The sequence below is a fragment of the Orbicella faveolata genome, unplaced genomic scaffold, assembly GCF_042242905.1.
Source record: "Orbicella faveolata isolate gen_17 unplaced genomic scaffold, um_ofav_v1 contig_13, whole genome shotgun sequence".
NCBI classification, from domain to species: Eukaryota; Metazoa; Cnidaria; class Anthozoa; order Scleractinia; family Merulinidae; genus Orbicella; species Orbicella faveolata.
Genome location: NW_028301540.1, coordinates 14126476 through 14145744, shown reverse-complemented (window position 1 = coordinate 14145744; position 19269 = coordinate 14126476). Strand labels below are relative to the sequence as shown.

The following is a 19269-nucleotide window of genomic DNA, read 5'->3' as shown; positions in this document are numbered from 1 at the left end:
ATGTATGTTCAGGTATGCATGCAACAAACAATCCTCTTATCAGGCTCTGATAATGAACATGCCATTTAGTTTTGCTCTCTCCTATCGATTCTCCCTTGCACGGACCAAGCCTTAACAGACACATTAACACCCACAGAAGACTTCAATGATGTGCATGTCCAGTGTAACTTTCCCTGTAGATATGTGCTGTCATGATCATGGAAAAGCTGCCAGAATATATTTGATCCACATCACATCTCTAATTGCCCTTCTTTACAAGTGCATTTGAACTAATCCTTCACAGCACACCATTTATGACATGTGACATAATGTGTAGTTCCAGAAAATATCCATACCACCCCAGGGAGGGGATTTTTCCTATGACCCCCCTCCCTTCTGGTTTTTCCAAAATCAGCTCACAAAATGGACCCCTGTCCCCTCCGCAAATTCCATTTTTGTGGCACACCCGCTGAGAATATTATCATTCCTTGTGGAAGCCAAAAATAAACTATTTTTTTAGTGCAAGGTACTGAATTTTGATCCTTACCTTTTTTTCGGAAAAATTTGGTGAATACTGTGACCAAGACATCACCAGAAGGTACGTCACTTACCTCAAGGATGCATATTGAATTATTTGCAATATGAAAATTATAGATTTAATACTGTCAATCCGCTTTGTAACTTGACAAAACAGCAGTTACTAAAAAAGTTAATTTTCAAGACTGTTGAGAGAGAAATGCTGAAAAAGAAACCCTTTACACCACACCAGTTTAAAGCACAACAATCAAAACAACATAATTTTCAGTGCATGTTTTGTATCAAATTTCAGTGGATCAAATCTTTGTAAGCACATATCTGAAAGATTCAATTTTATTTTGAAGCTAATAATCAGAACTTTCTTGGTCTTCAACGAAGATCTTACTGTTTTTAACGTTTCCAATGAGTTAGGTTTTCTTAGGCGTTCTTTTGTATAGTGTCTGTTGCAGCAGCGCTGTTATTTGGGTTGTCACATTGCAGTGCCAAATATTTTTCTTACACAAACCTTTGCTCTTGATCTTGCTTTACGAGTTGCATGAGTGATGAGAAAAACAATTCAATTTGCCGGGGAAGTACACCACAGTATTGTCATAGTAAACATTCATAACTCAAAATTCCAGCAAATGTTTGCCACGGGTTTTTATCATGTGAGTTATGAAAAACACGCTTCGTTTCATGTAAACACAATATGTAGATTAAGAGCGACTTGCTGTACGGGTCACCTATACCTATGCAAGATTGAAAAAAATCGATTTTCTGAAAATTGGTCAGGAAAAAGGTTTTTACTAACTTGTTTCAAAACTGTAACTTTGAGGTTTGGATTTTTATTTTCTCCAGGCCGCCTTTTGTATTTTACCCCTAAAAGAGCTAAACTTTACACTTTTTTCGAAGGCTAGCAAGCCAAAATATTGTGCATAGCTGGAAAAGCTAACCCATATTATTGAAATACAATGTTTTAGTACTCATTTCATGTTGTCAGATTCACGTGTAATATGAACCTGAATTTTTGACAATTTTTCAAAATTATACACCACGGCAATGTCGTGTCACGTCTAAATTTAGGTCAAATTCGTGGACCAAAAAGTCAATCTGGTACATGGATTTACCTCCCAAAACTATTTTTCGGGATAAACGTATCACTTTGTCTTACTTTTTATCGCAAATCTAGCTTGGGTAAGTAAAACACAAAAATTTGACAGCGTCTTCAAACCGGGCACTTGATATCTCAATATTTTGAACTTTCACACCGCTATTATTATCTCGAACATTGACCCTGAAATGTTCACCTGGGGATCTTACCTCTGGTAAAATAGTTGTTTTAAGCCTCCAGATATCAGTGATAGTAATTTAAAGACAGTTTCTAGCCGCAAACGAGTACATTTGGCAAAGGCTTATTTTGAATAATTAATTAAACATTTGGCCAGCACAGACAATGCACGCAACAAAATGCCAGTTTATAAATTGTTTTTGAGAAAAATCTTTAGAAAAACTATTAGAACAAATAGCTGAATAAAACTTGGAGTTATTTCTTACCTTAACCTCACCTATCTTGATAAGAAATGGTGTCATTGCTGCCAACGTCTTGGAGCTACTTTGTGTGGCGTGAATGATGCACAAGGAACTGTTGTTGCCAGGTTACATATTAACCAGTTGACACAGGGAAGCCAAGCTAATAGATGATTCGATTGGTGTTGTTTTTCATTCGGTTATCATCAGTCGATGTCATCATTACAATTATATTTTCACAACCCCTGTTTTGACCCGCCAATTGTGTTAAATACTATTATAATAGTTCCTAGTAGCTGATGAATTCCTACGTGACAGTTCAGCCTCTTGAAAGCTGCACATAGGTGAGATATTATTTCTGGATGTAACATTTACACATGGTTCTGTCCTACCTGGAGCTCATTACTATTGCTCCAACACGTACTGATTATGTTAATTGTAGTAGACCTGGTAATCAACGTTCTAGAATACTTCGATTTTGACACAAATTATTATACTCGAAAAATAATTATATGATTCAATAGTTTCAGTTCCTTTGGTAAATTCTTCCAAATTCCCCCACTCCATGCCCCTGTTCTACAGCTAAAATTCTGCTCTTAAAGTGCAAAATACCTATTGAAACACCTAATAAGGTATTTCTGTTTCATTGACATGATGAATGTAAAACCAATTAAGACAACACATTCTGTTCTCTTACATTTGCGAACACACTTCCTTGTCTAAGCTGTTAAGACTTTTGCGACCGACTTGTTTGTCGTACTAAAAGTGAGTAAAATATGAGCCATACGTTACTCTCTGAAAAATATGTTAAGTGGAGTATGGGGCGAAAAGAATTGGTTAGCCTGCATTGCAGGCGTAAACAGGAAAAGGAGGTGCAGGGGAGGCAAAAACCAGTGTCCCGTCCTGAGCTTCCATCGGCGCAATCTCTCCCACTGCCTGGTTTTACACATGCTCGCAGGCTAGACATAAGGAGGCCAGTGGAGCCCGTACTCATTAGATGTTACTCTCTCGGCTTGGCCAGGTTCAGATCGCTTCACTTGCGAATTATTATTTCGCCCTATCTTCACTAGCTAGTGAGATGTTCCCTGTCCTCTGATACATCGAAACGACATGGGTGCATATGGTATACATATTTCCAGTTTTGCTTAATTACTCATTACAATCGCAAGCTAAAACAAGTCCACTTAAAGCATCTATGTATTCTGCCTTGCATTTGTTATTAAAACCTTCCGTTGCTATGTCAAAGTAGTTGCATGCAATACAAAGCATAGCAACGCTGAACTGCTTCAGTCGCTTTTCTTTGTACAAGGCACAGATGTCTAGGTTATCATGTACAATTGGATGCCGCAACTATACTTCTTGAAGTATGGCTTGTCGTGTGACATCAATTGGGTAAAATGGGGTTGACAGGCCTGCACGACTCTCAAGCGCGTGTTTTAGCCTTTTATAGTTTGGCTCTCACAAGTATATCTTTGAGCGAACGCCCTCTTTTGTAAGTCCTTTTTTTGACCTTTCTTGTGAGACACTAACAAAGTCTCTTTGGGAGAATCCTCCTTCGAAGGAACAATTTTGCAAGTAATTTGGAACTGCAAGAAACAACCCTACATCATTGTAAAAGTCTGACTGTTGATATCATGGAGCATTAATCGCCATGTAGTCCACGTAAAATGATTTATTTCACCATGTGATGAAAATGTTTTGCTACTTACTCATTTAACTTCCCAAATGACCTTCTAACTTGCATGCAGCACGTAGAAACCTTTTCTGTGTTCTAATACCTTTTTTGCCTGTTTGTTTTGGCTGATACATGCCATGTATGATAATTTCTTTGTAATGGTCATTTGGGTAGTTTTCAAAAGGCGACAAACAATAGACAGCCATTGTATAGGCAAGTCATATGACCTTAATGAACCATAGGAAACCCCAACTATCTGTCCCAGATTCTGAGAGAGGGTTTGAGTTGTGGCAGTTTATTTGATATGTGCTAAATACAATTGTTCCTCCTCAGATTTCCACCGTTAATGTGGGTTTTGAATAATGTGATCATGACTTTACATGAGCAGACGTTACAAGGGTATTTTACTCAATAGCCACTTAACTTGAAAATTGCAAGACCCTGGGAAAGAAGTTGTGTTAATTACAGCTTTAACAAACCCCTGAAAACTGATTATGTTCCCCTGCATTTTACAACAAACAGCAGCCAACAGTTACCGTTTCCATCAAGTAAAAATAACAAATTCAGTTGTTTAGACTGCATTGCTTATGTGGAACAAGAGTGCAATATGTACCTTCAATTTGGCTTTGGTTGATTAGTTTCCCTTGTCCCACCTGAAACGCCCTCCAGACAGTAACACCTTGCTCGCTGTACTAGAAGTTGTTCAGGGAACTTACTCCTGCTAACTTTACTTAAGGAAGAACACACTTTTCTTCAGTGGCCGCATCAACTAGGGCAACCCGTACGCCATTTAAACCTCCAATAGACAATATAGCGCCTTTGAAGTCTTTGGCATTCTGCACATCATGACCCTCATTAATGTGACGTCTGATGTGGGCCTTTATATAGGCAGCTTTCCTGTCGCAAGCTCCCTTTCCACCTTGTGGGCCGCTGAAGTCGACTCGACAGACTCTGACACCAGTTTTGGACTTCATTGCATTACATGTTGCTAGCAACACTGAGTTGTGATAACACCCAGCATTGTGCTGGTGGAGGAAGGCAGATGTAATCTCTGAGTGCTCGAATTTAACTGCACAAAGTGTGCTCTAAGATGCGTACAACTGCAGATGTATATTGTAAACAGTTCTCGATGATATGTACAAATGTCTGGCTTTGCAGTCTTCCTACTTTTTGCGCCACTATTCTTAAATGCCACGAGAGTCCCCGTTTTCTGAACCGATCACACTGCGATTCGCGATACTTAGCAGGTAAAAATTTCATTGCCCAGTCTTGGGTTATGAGTACTGAAGCCTCATCAAGCAAATTCAAGCAGTCAATTCTTGCTTGATCTTGCCGAACACTGCAAAGTTGGTTTGCTTTCCAAGATGTAATAGCCTCTTCTGATTGTTTGAATGTGTATAACTGGTCTTCTAATTCCTCCTCTGGCATACGGGCCTCGTTCAACAAGTACCTTTCAATCTCCTGCAGGACGCTTCAGAGATCTTCACACTGAGCAACTCTGGTCATGTGCATGTTGGCATGGGGTTTGTAGTTGGCTATCAGAGACATCACTCAGCACATAAGTACTGCAATGATCAGCAACAGCAGTGCTCTCCGAAACATGGACCTGGAAAAGAAATGGTTATGTTCTTTTCATAAACTTCACTTTGAATGATGCGATTTCTTCCTTCCCTGGTAAAACTTACTTAAAGAGGGTCACGTTTTAGTATATGAAGAGGGAGGTGAGTTTCAATATTTTGATATTTAGTTAATATTCAATAAAAGTTGAAGATGTTGATTCATCGCATTTTCTTTCTAGTAGATAATTGTAATTGTGACTTGTTCTCCATAAGAGTAATGCAAATTAAATCTTTTCGTATACAGCATATGGATTCACTGACGATGTATAAAAATCTTTTTGTAAGACAGAATTGCCTTTACTAAACGAAGGTGCTTTACCTTAAAATTTGATTTTAGGCATTGTTTACTTTCTTTCAGTGATCTTTCCCAGCATTTTGCAGATTCTTTTGACAGACCCATCTCCTCCAGTCACCCTGTTAGGGTGCTCAAGTCATCAAAGCCCTTTGCACCTGCTGCAGCTGTATTGTCAAGTCCTTGAAGGGACTTCCTTACTGTCGCGGGGCAGGCGGACAGGATATGTAACATTGTGGCAGCTCCAAAGGGCTTAAACTTGGTCTGTTTGCAGTATGCTTGATACTGCTGCACCAGTCTGCTCGAGAAAACTCTCTCAAACATACTTTGCATCAAAATTTAAGAGCCCTGGTATAAATTACCTTCCTAACTATAAGCCCAGGGAAAGGTTTCTGAAAGACCCCGATTTGATTTTCCAAAAAATGTATGTTAATAAGATTCTAAGTTCCTGTTCTGTTGACTCAGCCCACAAACTTGGTTCGTCAACAAACCTGTCTCTTTGTTGAAACAATTCCTCACAAGAAAAAGGTTCCCCACGACACTAACTTAGTTTTTTGAGGAACGTGCCCCGAAGACCATGAAATCGAAGCAGTACAGTTTGTTTTATTAGATCGCCATCTGACACCGAAAGAGTCACGATGTCTTGGACAAATAGTTGAAGATGCAAGTTGTCAATATCAAACGTCTCTGTAAGATGAAAGTGAAAGACTAAACTAAGTTAAATTATGTCGACGCTTTTGCCTTACCTACCCTCCCTCTGATGTCCTCCTTTCCCCAATCCCCTACTTTGCGGAGTGCGTTCAAAATTCTTCCTTTTCCTTTCGTTTTGGGATCTAACATTTCTGATAATGATAGACAAACTCGTCTTTGGCTACATTCTCTGGCATACATTATGGCATTCCAGACAGCTTCATAGTATGAATTTATGCGTGACAGTCATACATAGTGCATGACAGTCGTGCATTATGCATGACAATTCACAGGTGCAGCACAGTCAGAATGCACAGCCACCTATTGCAAGGTGTGGCTCTCGCATTAAAGGTTTACAATGCAGATTATAACACTAATTTACAATGATCAAAATCACTTTGCATTTGGCTTGATAAATACAAGTGATATGTACTCTCTTACCTGCTCGAGCAAGCATGAGCTCCAATTCACAGTCTAAAGCAGTCTCCAAATACACGAAAATTTCGAAGGTTGCCTTGAATACTCTGCGCAGCTTCCCACAACCACACACTGGACATTTGCCGAATTGTCTGCGCTAGATCCACACGATCCTCCAACAAGTGTGGCAAAACCACATGAAGCCATTAAATTACAATTTCTAATTAAAATATAAACGCGGGATTCTCCAGTTACGTATGTTATGAACAAGTAAAACCAAATCCGACGTTAATTTGAAAGACCAAACGATGGAATGATTCTTGCAGGAAAATATTGGTTGCTCTAAAACAAGACAGCTCAGAGTTAATTCAAAACACCTGCACCGCAATTCCACAAAATTTGATGCCAGGAAGTGCACACCTGTTATCCCGAGACAATGAGCTCATTGACATGCAGTAAGCAAAGATGAGTGGGTAAAGAAAGTGGCATAAATGTAATAGAACTTATAAAAAACAGCAACAAAACAATCCATTACGAAAACAAACAGCAACCAAACAAATAGTAACAATCAGGATAAATAATAAGGACGCTCTCACGCGACCTTGGAATTCCTGTGTCCGTGGTTTTATTTGTAGCCTGGCAACCGCTGAGAGTGTTGTGAACAACCTATGAAGCTGCAGCAATGTTACCATTTCTTATCAAGATAGGCGAGATTAAGGTGAGAAATAACTCCAAGTATTTAGTCCACTATTTATTCTTCTAGTTTTGCTAAAGATTTTTCTCGATAACGATTTTTAAACTGACATTTTGTTGCGTGCATTGTCTGTCGCTGACCACCAAATGTTGAAGCTTAATTAATTATTCAAAACAATCCTTTGCTAAATACACTCGTTTGTGGCTAGAAACTGTCTTTAAATTACTATAACTGATATCTAGAGGCTTAAAACAACTTTCATCGGAAGTAAGACCCACAGGCGAACATTTCAGGGTCAATGTTCGAGATAATAATTGGGGGTAAAAGGTCAAAATTTCAAGGGATTAGCCCAAGTGCCCGGTTTCAAGACGCTGTCAAATTTTTGTGTTTTATTTACCCAAGCTAGATTTGCGATAAAAAGTAACACAAAGTGATACGTTTATCCAGAAAAATAGTTTTGGGAGGTAAATCTGTGTACCAGATTGACTTTTTGATCCACAAATTTGACCTAAATTTAGACGTGATGCGACATCGCTGTAGCGTATAATTTTGAACATTTGTTAAAAATTCAGGTTCTTATTACATGTGGATCTGGCAACACAAAATGAGTACTAAAACATTACATTTTAATAATATGGGTTAGCTTTTCCAGCTACGCACAATATTTTGACTTGCTAGCGTTTGAAAAAAGTGTAATTTCAGGGTCGAGTTTGGCTCTTTCAGGGGCAAAATACAAAAGGCCGTCTAGAGAAGAAAATAAAAATCCAAACAACCTCAAAGTTACAGTTTTGAAACAAGTTAGTAAAAACCTTCCCGACAAATTTTCAGAAAGTCAATTTTTTCCATCTTGCATAGGTATAGGTGACCCATACAGCAAGTCGCTCTTAAATTATTAGCGACAGCTAATTGAGACTGCGAGATAAACACTGCTTTGGTCTGCTTTATAATTTCAAATATCAGTCATGCATCGGGATTAAAAGAATTCAGATCATATTAGTGATGTATTTTTGCTTTATTAATAAATAGTGCATGAGATCTAGCAGAGAGCAACTTCATTTGCTACACATCCCAGGTGTCATGCATGAGGATCACAACAACAGACTGCGCCAAAAATACCTCCCAATTTTAATTAACACTGTTCATTCAGCTCATGAGAGGAGCAGTTTTAGGGCACAATTCACTAGCCTTTTTTCCATTTTTATCCACTAACAGCTTCACTTGACAAGCAAACAACCTGCTCATTATAACTCCAAACAATTTTTGAATGTTCTGTTATGTGATGTAATGATGATTCATACGTCCCTGATTGGCGGATATATTTGTTAAGTCAATCAGGAAAATTTCTCGTGAACTGAGTTAAACTGCACGGGACTACGCATGGACTGTTTGTGCGACAATCATGAATGAAATACTTGTGTATATTAACGATGTTTTAACCTGTTCAGTAAATATGTGCGATGACACCGACCACACTTGGAAAAGTTTTTGCAAAAATATTGTCCACAAACAAGTTGACAATATTCTTTGCTATCCATACAAATTTACAAAGCTGGTAAACATCCAACGAATTGTTGTGGGTGTAAAGCAAGAGGGCGTTACAAGTGCCAGCAAATGCATTTATCACAACAGAGGAATTTATCTGTTCCGAGAAGAAACAAAATTGGAGAAGATATTTTCAGCACCAAAGCAGTCAGCTTTGAGCCAGGAGACTGACTGAACACACTGCTGTTCCTGACAGCACAAGTAAAACACCTGTTAAACAAAGACCTGTCTTGCCAGCCCTTGATCCTAGAGTTTGCTGGTCGGTGACACAAGCTACCAAAACCCCATCCTTATTCAGCCGCCAAGGCAAGAAAGGTGAAAATTTACTGTGCGAAAGATATAGAGTGGAGTACAGGTTTCACGCAAGTTTACAGAAGATTTTGGAACAGAAAAGCTGAAGAAATCTGTGCGAACAAAGCCTGGCATCTCTCAAAGCAGGTGAGATCCAAGGAGCAATTAACATTGTCTGGACCCTTGAGAAAACCAAGCATCTTAGACAGGAAGTAGAAGACCAAGAACCAAGAAGTTGCAAATGTGTGCTAAAATCATGGAGAAAAACACTTGCAGGGTGGAAGCCCACAAATTGCCGAACAACATGCAGCAGGAATTGACATGCACCATTTGAACTGTTCCAGGTGCCAAATAGTTGCCAGTTAAAAAAGATCCATGAAAAAGTCGACAACGTAGAGAATTTCTTGGGGGTAATTGTAACTGAACTTCGAAAAGCACAAGATGCTCTAAGGAAATCCTTTGAAAATAAGCGGAAAATAGTAGGCGACTTGCAGGCAGAAGCAGAAGAATTGAAGCAGGAAAGTGAAGGTGCACTCTCGTCAGATGACTTGCTAGAGGAGTCTAAGTAATTGCCTGGAAACATGAGGAAAACTCTGGTTATTAGCTCCTCTTTTGTCCCAACCTCTAAAACATTATGACTTCTCATGATTGCCCTTAGATATGCAACAGGTAATTTCATAAGTCCTCCAGTAGAATTGGGCACACTAGACAAATTTCCATTTGTTCAAATCCCCTTCTTTTAAGCTTTTATGTGAAGTTCCTGTGTCAGTATGCAATACGGCGAACAAGTTTGTACTTGTTGCCAAAAAAACTTAATTGAGCTTCAATACATTTGCTGACTAAATTTTCTTTGCTTTCCTTGTATAAGGGGTGCCTTTTCCAAGATTCTCTTTTAATGTCTTCTTTTTTCTGGTTGATAAGGTTGTGTTTGGCATTGGCAAAGTACTCTTTTGCCTCAGTTGTGGATACCCAGGCAAGGAAAGCTATAGATAGCATGACGTCATCGGAGGGCGAAGTAATAGCTTTAAAGCAAGTGTCTAGGGCTCTTTCTGGCTAGAAAATTCCAGGCAATTCATCCCATGGTCCTATGGAAAAATTTTTCCTGGCTTCAAAACCCATGTAGTGCAAATCATCATGGCTTATCCACCACTGATAGTCGGGCAATGGTTGATTGAATCTTTCCAGAGGCTTACCACATTTCCATGACATACCTTCTCAAATTATTGAAGTACTGTACACATCCAAATCTTGTTAGAAACGGGTAGATATCATGTGCAATCTTCTTTCTTTCTTTATCAGATAACAGCTTAGAAGTTTTAAGTTGCTCCTCATCATAGAACACAAAGTTATCTATGCTGCCTATCCCTCTGAAGTACTGAATGGGTTCGTTATTGAAAAATCCGGTACTAATGCAGTTCACAACTTCCGCTGCCTGATTTTCCATATTTTCTGCGTGTTGCATGTTGCTGCCATGGGATACTCCCTTGTGAATAGATGTAGAGGAGAAAGGTCCGTTATCAGATAATACCTTGTTTTCAATGGTGTGGACCCGTTCGCAAAATTTCTCTTACTCAAGTAATTTGCAGATCTTTGTGTTACTTTGTCAGGATCATGGAATTTGGAATTTTAAAAGTTGAATCAGCAAAATCTGAACGAGCAAGCCACCTGGGGCTTCCAAGGGGCCATTATCAACGATAAAAGCAAAAATTTCGTTCAATTTTCTGGTTTCCAGACTTCTGAAAAAAGCATCTAAATTTGGAATACTCATCAAATTAAATATCTTGTTGAATACCCAAGACATCTTGCTCGGATAGGGATAAATTTACCAACATAACTGCTTTGCCAGGTCTCGTGACATTTAACACAATGCCTGTCCTGGGAATAATGAGATCAGAATTTTCCTGTCTAGTTTCCATAAAGAGGCGAATCATGGGTGTAACAGCAATCTTGCAGGACTGGTCAAATGTGTGGTCAGGTGTTTCAAACATCTGCCAACTGCTTCCAGGTTAGAAAACTGGAGCTATATCACTGCACACAATGCATTTAGCATCCTTACAATCTAAAAGAGAGCTGTTTGGATTGTCTGGCCCAGAGTCAACAAGGTAGTTGATGTGTGAAGACCACCAGTGTGCATTGATGGGTGATATATGTTCAAATGTGTTTAGCGCCACATGAACCGATACGTTAGCGTTTATGTTCCTTCCATGGTGATGACGTTTGGCTTGTGCAGTACCTTGCCGATAATTCATATTGAAGGTATACAAGCACGAGGTTGATATTTGGAAATTAGGGAGTGTCGGCAGTTTGTACCTCAAGGTGGATATTGGATGACACCAGTAGAACTCTAGACACTAGTTTGATTCAGATGATAATATGTAATGTTTACATGGGACTGGTATGTACATTAGGTCATGACTGGTTTGCATAGCCAAAATTATGGGTTTTGCTCTCTGTCAATCATTTTTAGTAGTACAAAGTTACTAGAACCCTGTTCATACATACATGTATAAGAAAGGTCAGCTTGACATCCCCTTAAATTTAGTTTCAGTACTTTTTCAATGTCGTTAGACTGATGAACATGTGTGTAATAGTTTTTCTTTGTAAATCAACATTTACCTTGAGCCTCTGACATGAGAAACAAACTGTTGAGTTACTTATTTTTGTTTACTCTACAGGGACTGTTCATTTTTTCATCAGATAGGAGATGGGGCCGGTGGGATTTGGGACTAAATTTGAGGCTTAGTTGGTTCTCATAGTTTGGTAGACTAAAATTGTTATGGTTTAACATGAATGTTTTGTTAAGGAATCCTGCAACCTTTAAGTGCAGGAGATAGATATAATTAAGGATACCTTGTGTGGTATGATTTGTTTAGGAACCAAGTGATAATATATTGCATCTCTTGGTAGTGTGGACTAAAATTGCCACCCTTCCATACAAGAGTAATGATTTTTGTAATGGTTTGTGTAGGTAATTGGTGTAGGTAATGATTTCAAATGCAATTTGGAATAAACAAGCACAAAAATAACACAAGCCTGCAGGGATATCTTTGAAAAATTTGTGTGCTTATTTTTTCCAGATTGCACAAGAAAATCACCTGATGATTTGTTAATTCTCTATTTTCCAATTGCCCATAATGCACTCTGTTGGCCCCAAAATTTTGCATAAGCTATTGTTGTGAAATGCTTTTGGGAATATGCAGACCTCCCAGGAGTATTTCACAACAATAGTTTATACAAAATTTAGGGGGCAAACAGAGTGCATTATGGGCAATTGGAAAATAGAGAATGGTACAGTGGAACCTCCATGAAGGGGGCACCCTCGTGACCATGAAGTGTCCCATTAATATACCTGTGTCCCTTGAATAGAGGGTGGGTGGGGTTTTGAAGTAAAAATGCCTGTTTTCTTCCCTTTGAAGCAGCCATCTATTGAAGCAACCAAAAATGCATGATTTAAGCTTTCAATAGCAACCTTGGACTTTTTTAAATTGTGATTTGCCTTGTTAGTAGATTAGGGTCTGGATGCACTGGACTGACAAAATTTGTTTGGCCCTTCCAAAAATCGTGACAAAATTTGTCTCTGCCAAATTTTTAATTTGCCAAGTGTGGGCGCACTGAATCGCAGCAAAATATTTGTTAACCACAAGTGTCAATCACAAACACCACTCTTACTCTGGCTCAAACGAGTCCTACTTTGCTGCTTGTTTCTTTGAACCTTTGCCCCTTTTTCTGGTCTTGTCTGCTCTTGAATCCTCAGCTTGGCTGCTTTCAATTTGATTACATGTAGTCGTGAAACTTGCACTTGTACTTGTACTCGGCTGACTCGGGTGGACATACGGATGTACAAATTGAGCAGAGCTTGGTCCTGGAGATGCAGCTGGAACGTTAACGTAGACTTGGGAACCATAATAGTTGTACTGTGCGAACGGATCGTCATGGAGCATACCGAGGTACGAATCTTCCATGTTTATCGTTTGATTGCTGCACAAATATAAATTTAATTTTGGCAGGCTTCGGACTGAAATACTCCGACTAAAAATAGAGATCAAATTTTCTTGATTGACATTTTCCTTCAAATCATGGCGTGTAAATTGACAAATCTGTCAGATTTCACGCCTGACAAAAATTTGTCCTGCTCCGAGGCAGGACGACGGCGGCTTTGAAGTTTGGTAAGCCTTGACAAAATTTGGTAGATCTAAAAGCCACGGGACACACTTGTCTCAGGGAATTGATGACAGATTTTTTCGCAAAATAAACAAAAATTTGCCCAGTGTGTCCAGGCCCTTACTGCTACAATAACCTGTCAATAAGCGCAGAATTAATGACAGTACAGTAAAAATACAAAGTGCATTCATTTTTATTTTGAAAGATATGCAGAAACTGGAACAACAACTCAGTGTCTCTGATGGCATTGTAATCATTGGCAGCTTAGTAGTTGTCTCCTTAATGGGGGCTGAAATACCACTTGCAGCACTCAAAAAGTGTCCCAGTCTCCTCATAGAGGTGCCCTTGTAATAGAGGTGGTAAATACAAAGCTTATCTGAGCGTAGCTGAGAATTTTGCCAGGACCAGGAAAAGAGTCTCCCTGTGGAGGTGTCCCATGAATAGAGGTGTCCCAAAGTGGAGGTTCCATTGTGCACATGTATGCATAACATTTTTAAATTCAACTTTCTGTCTCTATTTCAATGTTTTGCACTCAATTTCAAATTTCAGAACTGGTTGGGGTTTTTGACATGCTCAAAGTCAATCAGCAGGCATAATTGTTTGTTGACATGATGTGGTATACATAATAGTTGTTTATGTCCTCCTTGTGAAATTTAAGTATGATAATGCATAGTGTATTTACATGTAGCATTTCAACTGCAACATAAATTTAAATGTAATTGGAATGATTACCCTGGCAGTACATTGTAAATGGGCATGCAGGTACGTTGTGACAGGACTGAATCACTGAATCACTTTTCTGTTAGGACTTTTGTATAACATTCCAAAAAATTGAATTAAACTTTCATATTTGCTTTTTCCCCTATGAAATCACTCTATTCAAACATGTCCATAATTTGAATCAAGGGTGTTTCATTGCTTGGTTGTATAATGCATAATACATGTAGCATTTTCACTGTAACATAAGTAAAAACATCGTTGTCAATTATGCATGTTTTAATTTTAGTTGAGATTCAATTGAACTCTCAGAACTATATAAATGGGAGTGGTACAAAGCTACTCCTCGACAAGAGGGCCAAGCAGTACAGCTGTCCAGGAAGCCATGGCAAGCTTACAGGATACTGGGACTGGTACAGTTCTGACCCTGAACAAATTGGTAGTTTTTATTAAGAAACCTCCAACAGCTGTAAGCCTGCACGCTATTGCTGCTTGTGGCCTTACGCCCGAAGAATACAGGCTTGCTTTTATAAAAATAGATGACAAGATAACAGCAGACATGCAGAAAAATGTCATGGATGCTCATCCACAAAAGGATGAGATTGAAGCATTCTTGGCAACATCAAAATAGAGTTCCAAACTAGAGGCCTTAACAATGCTGTAATAAAACTCTTGTAATAACAATAATATTAACCTGAATATACATGTAGTCAACATACTGAGCAATCTCACCTAAAACATATTTTTGTTAATGTCTCCTGACAGTGAAAGATGTACATGTCAATAAAACAATTTCACAATATGATTAATTTTATACATAGGTGTATTGATATTGATATTTTTTAGCACTAATTGAAACAAAATAATTGTGGTAGTGAAGGATAGTTTAAGAATATTAATGCTGAAGTTCATTTACTTATTTTATTTTTAAAGTTCTTTCATTCATTTATACAGAGATGCAATATATATTTTTTTAAAATTTAACACAACAGAGAATAATATATTATTAAGTAATTGAATAGAAAATAAAAGTTCTTGTTCACTCAGATTATGGGTAAATTGCAATGTTTACTATTTACAGTGTTCATCTAACAATCTGGGTGTTTTGCTAGCTCAATAGACCATTTTACAGTTGTCTGCTTAGTGACCTGGCCTTTGAATGGCAGCGAGGCTGGAGGTGACCTTGTTTTGATACAGACCTTACTGCTTTTCATAGGGGTCGCGTTGGAAGACGTGTTGATATGTCGCTACCAAAAAATGATCGTGGGCAAATCACGACATAACATAATCCAATTATAATGGCCAGGCTTGCAGTAGCACATGAACGACATATAGCAAAATACTAGGTATCGGTTTACTGGTGAGTGCTGGCGGGAAACTCGTTTCATGTGCAACACTTTGTTTACATCATGTTCAGAGTACTTCTCCTGCTCGCCACTTTTATGCAGGTCTATTTTAATCCCCTGAATTTGCAGCAGATGATTATTATCAATGCTTTTCATGGTCTCCACCACAGAAGGTTGATTGCCATTGAGCTTCATAGGAGAATCCTCAGACGGCAAAAACAAAGGCATCAACGAAGGTTTTGGCATCTGCCGCGACCTATGAATTCATGGTTTGAAATCCTCTATAATGATCCTTTGATTCCCGACGATTATTTCAAAGAGCAACTTTGGGTTAGAAAAGAAACTTTTGAAGTGATTTTGAACCACCTGAATCCTCATTTAACAAGGCAAGATACAACAAAGCACGACTGTATACCACCAGAGAAAGTGCTTGCTATTGGACTTCATAGACTTGGCCATGGAAACTCTTACATATCAATTGGCCCTACATTTAACATTGGCAAAACCGCCGTAATTGAAGCCGTCCAAGACGTCGTAAATGCGCTTTTTGATGCTAGCGATCAGTTTATTAAATTCCCCACAAGACTGGCAGAAACAGTGGCATCTATAGAAACTTTTTGTGATCACACACTTTCAGAGTTGGTAAATGTTGCCGGGGCAATCGATAGGACACAAATAAAAATTATCGCACCCCATGAAAATGCGCTCGACTATTTCAGTTGTTATCAGCAACACGATTTCATCATCCAGGCTTTAGTGGAAGGAAGGGGCAAGTTTGTCGATGCAGTGTGTGGTTTTCCGGGAAGTGCTCATGATGCTAGAGTTTTGCGAAATAGCGAATTGTATTATAATGCAGAGAGAGGTAATATATTACAAGCTCCTGTTGTAACTATTGGAGGGAGAGAAATTTGCCCGTACCTGGTTGGAGATAGTGGGTACCCATAGGCTCCCTGGCTAATAAAACCTTTTCCCGAAGGAACAAGGGACCCAGAAGAGAAAGCCTTTAATAAAGAGTTGAGGAGGGCAAGAGTGATTGTTGAACGGGCATTTGGGATTTTAAAGAGCAGATGGAGGGTGCTACAGAAACGCTTCGACGGTTCCCTTGAGTTTGCTATTAAATGTGCTTTTGCATGTATAGTGCTGCATAATATTTGTGTAGACCAAAATGATTCCTGGGATGATGACGGGGACGATTATGACCACCGCAATGACGATAGAAATGAGGATGTGATGGACAACGGAGATGAAATATGGGTTTTGTTGAAGGATCTTGTTTGTGGAAATATTAGACTTTACTGACTTTCGAAATGAGTGTCTCATGAATTAGAATGCCGGTTTAATATTTTATTATATTTCCTTCAATTTATGTACTATTTAAAACAAGAGCTGCAATGTATTATCACGAGTTTTTGTCCGTAAAATAATGCCATGTTTAATTCATACATAGCACATTTTTTTTCTGATTTCAAATAATTATTGTATTTCTAAAAAAAAAATCAATTTTTGAATGTTTGCAGATAAAATTACTATATTTCACACCCCATTCATGAATCAATATGTTAAAAAACCAAAAGCTTAAAATCTTACTCAGTATGATCCGGAGTGAATATTCTAAATAAAATCTGCTTTTTGTTGTGAAATTGAGTATCAGTATACCCACTCTGATTTGCGTAACAGAACTTACAATGTATACTTAAAACAGTTCCATAGAGGTTTGGTTCAGCAATTTGTTTATGTGAATCACATACTAAAACAGTTCAGTGTCTCTGTCCTTACTCCTTTTTTGATGTTTTTGTGTCCATGTAGCGGTTATAATACCTGAAATGGCTACATGCCCAAAGTCAGTAGGCCAAGAACGGAATGGGGAAAAAGCAAAACATATTATAAAGCCATTAACGACTGGGCCACACTACCAAGTGCTTTAAAGAAACTGATGCCGAAAACTATTTTTAAATACAAACTGAAACAGTTTTTATTAAACCATTTTAACCTTAGTTGTATTTTAATTCTTGTTTTAGTTTTTAATCTTAGTTAGCTTACTGCATAGGTTTTTGTCCTTTTTATTGTATTTTAGATATTAATGTATTTTAAAGGTTTAACATTTATTTTCTCAGAGGACCCTCCTGAAAACCACCTTATGGTGATTGGAAGTTTCCTCTTAAAATGTTATGCATTATTATTATTATTATATTATTAAATGACCCCAAGAGCTGGGTCATTAGCTGATTTTGCTGGGCCTGGGCGGTTTGCATCCCCTCGATGGCCTGACTCAAGGAGTCATCCATGCTTGAAAGCTTTTTCATGACATCCCTGAAGCCTTCCTCCTCTGAGTTGCTTTCAGCCGCTCTTGTGTGCTTTCGTCGGTTTTTGCGCTCTTTGCGTCGTGTGGTCTCAGCACTCAACTCCGAGTTCTTCAAACTGGGGGTAGCAGGCGAAGGAGTCGAACGTCCTTCTGGTGTTTGCTCGGCATCTAGCGCTGGGTCTGGGGTGGTGATCCCGACTTGCCTCAGCTTATTGCAGGTTATTACATCCCTGCAGCCTAGCACCGTGTCTATGGCATCGTACTGGGGGCTTTTTTGGATATTTCCCCCCCTTTGTTTCCAGTTCCAGTCTTTCTTTTCTTTGTACAGATTCTTGAGGTGCTTCAGCTTGCGCTGGCACTGATTGACTGTTTTTTTGATGCCTTGTTTCTCGTTCAAAGCTCCTACGATTTCATCCCAAGCTTTCCTACTGTCATTGCTTTCCAGGCGTTTGATATTATCGGTCAACAACTGGGCCAGGACAGCCCCATCTCTTGTTTGCCATCGCTTGCGGCTCTTCTGGGTTGAAGGTCCGGGGCTTGATGGCTCAGTCAGGAGCGATGGCGTTTGTACTGTGGGATTTTGCTGCATGCCATGACTTGAATAACAAAACCCAGGAATTGTAGAAATTCCGAGCCACTTCCAGCAAAGTTCATTGAAGTCCCGGGTTGGTGTAAAGGAGAGTACTGGTTAAAAGGATCGTTTAGATATCTGTTCACCATGGTGGTGAGCTGAAAGTGTGGTCGAATCTATATTGTGAAACCCAGGTATCTGGAAATCTGCGTGTCTTCAAACCTGGCGTCGACATATTATTTGACAGCTCTCCATTGTTTTTTGCCTCTTTTGCCCAATATGACCCGCTCCGAGGCAGGACATCGGCTCTTTTGATCTTATGCCCTGCAAAGCTTGTATGTCAGTAAGCGCAGCATAAAGGTCGCACTTGTCTAAGGCTAATGATGACAGGTCAAACACCTATCCAAACACATTTGTCCTTCAACGCGACCCCTACCTTTGTTGTGTAAATCAAGTTGTTCTTATGCTAATTAGTTGGCATTTACAGGAGAAAAGCAGACAGGTCTGTATCAAAGCAACTGTAAAATGGCCTATTGCAATAGAAAACCAGACAATCGCAAAACCTCTAAACAGTTAACCTGTATTGCTTTGTAGCGCGATGTATTTACACAGGCACAACAGAACCTTGAACAAAGAAGAAAAAAAGTACTCCCACAAAACCGCAACAATGATACCCTGAATCACATGTTAAGTAAAACCTGTTTTAACAAGGGCTTATTAGTTGGGAAAATACAATATGACAGACATCATGTATTGGTTTATTTGAAGACTCACTGGGTTTGTCTAATTAGAACCATTTCAGTTCGACTTGCTTTTTGTAAAGGGCTTCAAAACCCTTAGCCACTCTCCTGATGCACTGAAGTTTTCCCTCTATTTGCTTGACTTTCTTTGGTTGCAAGGGACTTCCAACATTACTTAAAATGTTATGAA

At 38.9% G+C, this 19269-nt stretch overlaps 1 protein-coding gene, 1 long non-coding RNA gene and 1 pseudogene across 2 annotated transcripts in view; 2 read left to right on the top strand and 1 right to left on the bottom strand.

Moving 5' to 3' along the window:
- The window catches only part of LOC149115145 (uncharacterized), a 71337-nt gene that overhangs the window by 18856 nt on the left and 33212 nt on the right, over positions 1-19269 (top strand). The gene's annotated exons all lie outside the window — the stretch shown is intronic.
- LOC149115147 (uncharacterized) lies at positions 3172-10704 on the bottom strand (annotated as a pseudogene).
- Positions 14443-15460, top strand: LOC149115146 (uncharacterized). The gene has a single exon (XM_089284713.1). The coding sequence runs from the start codon at positions 14443-14445 to the stop codon at positions 14749-14751; it is 309 nt and encodes a 102-aa protein (XP_089140839.1). The 3' UTR covers positions 14752-15460.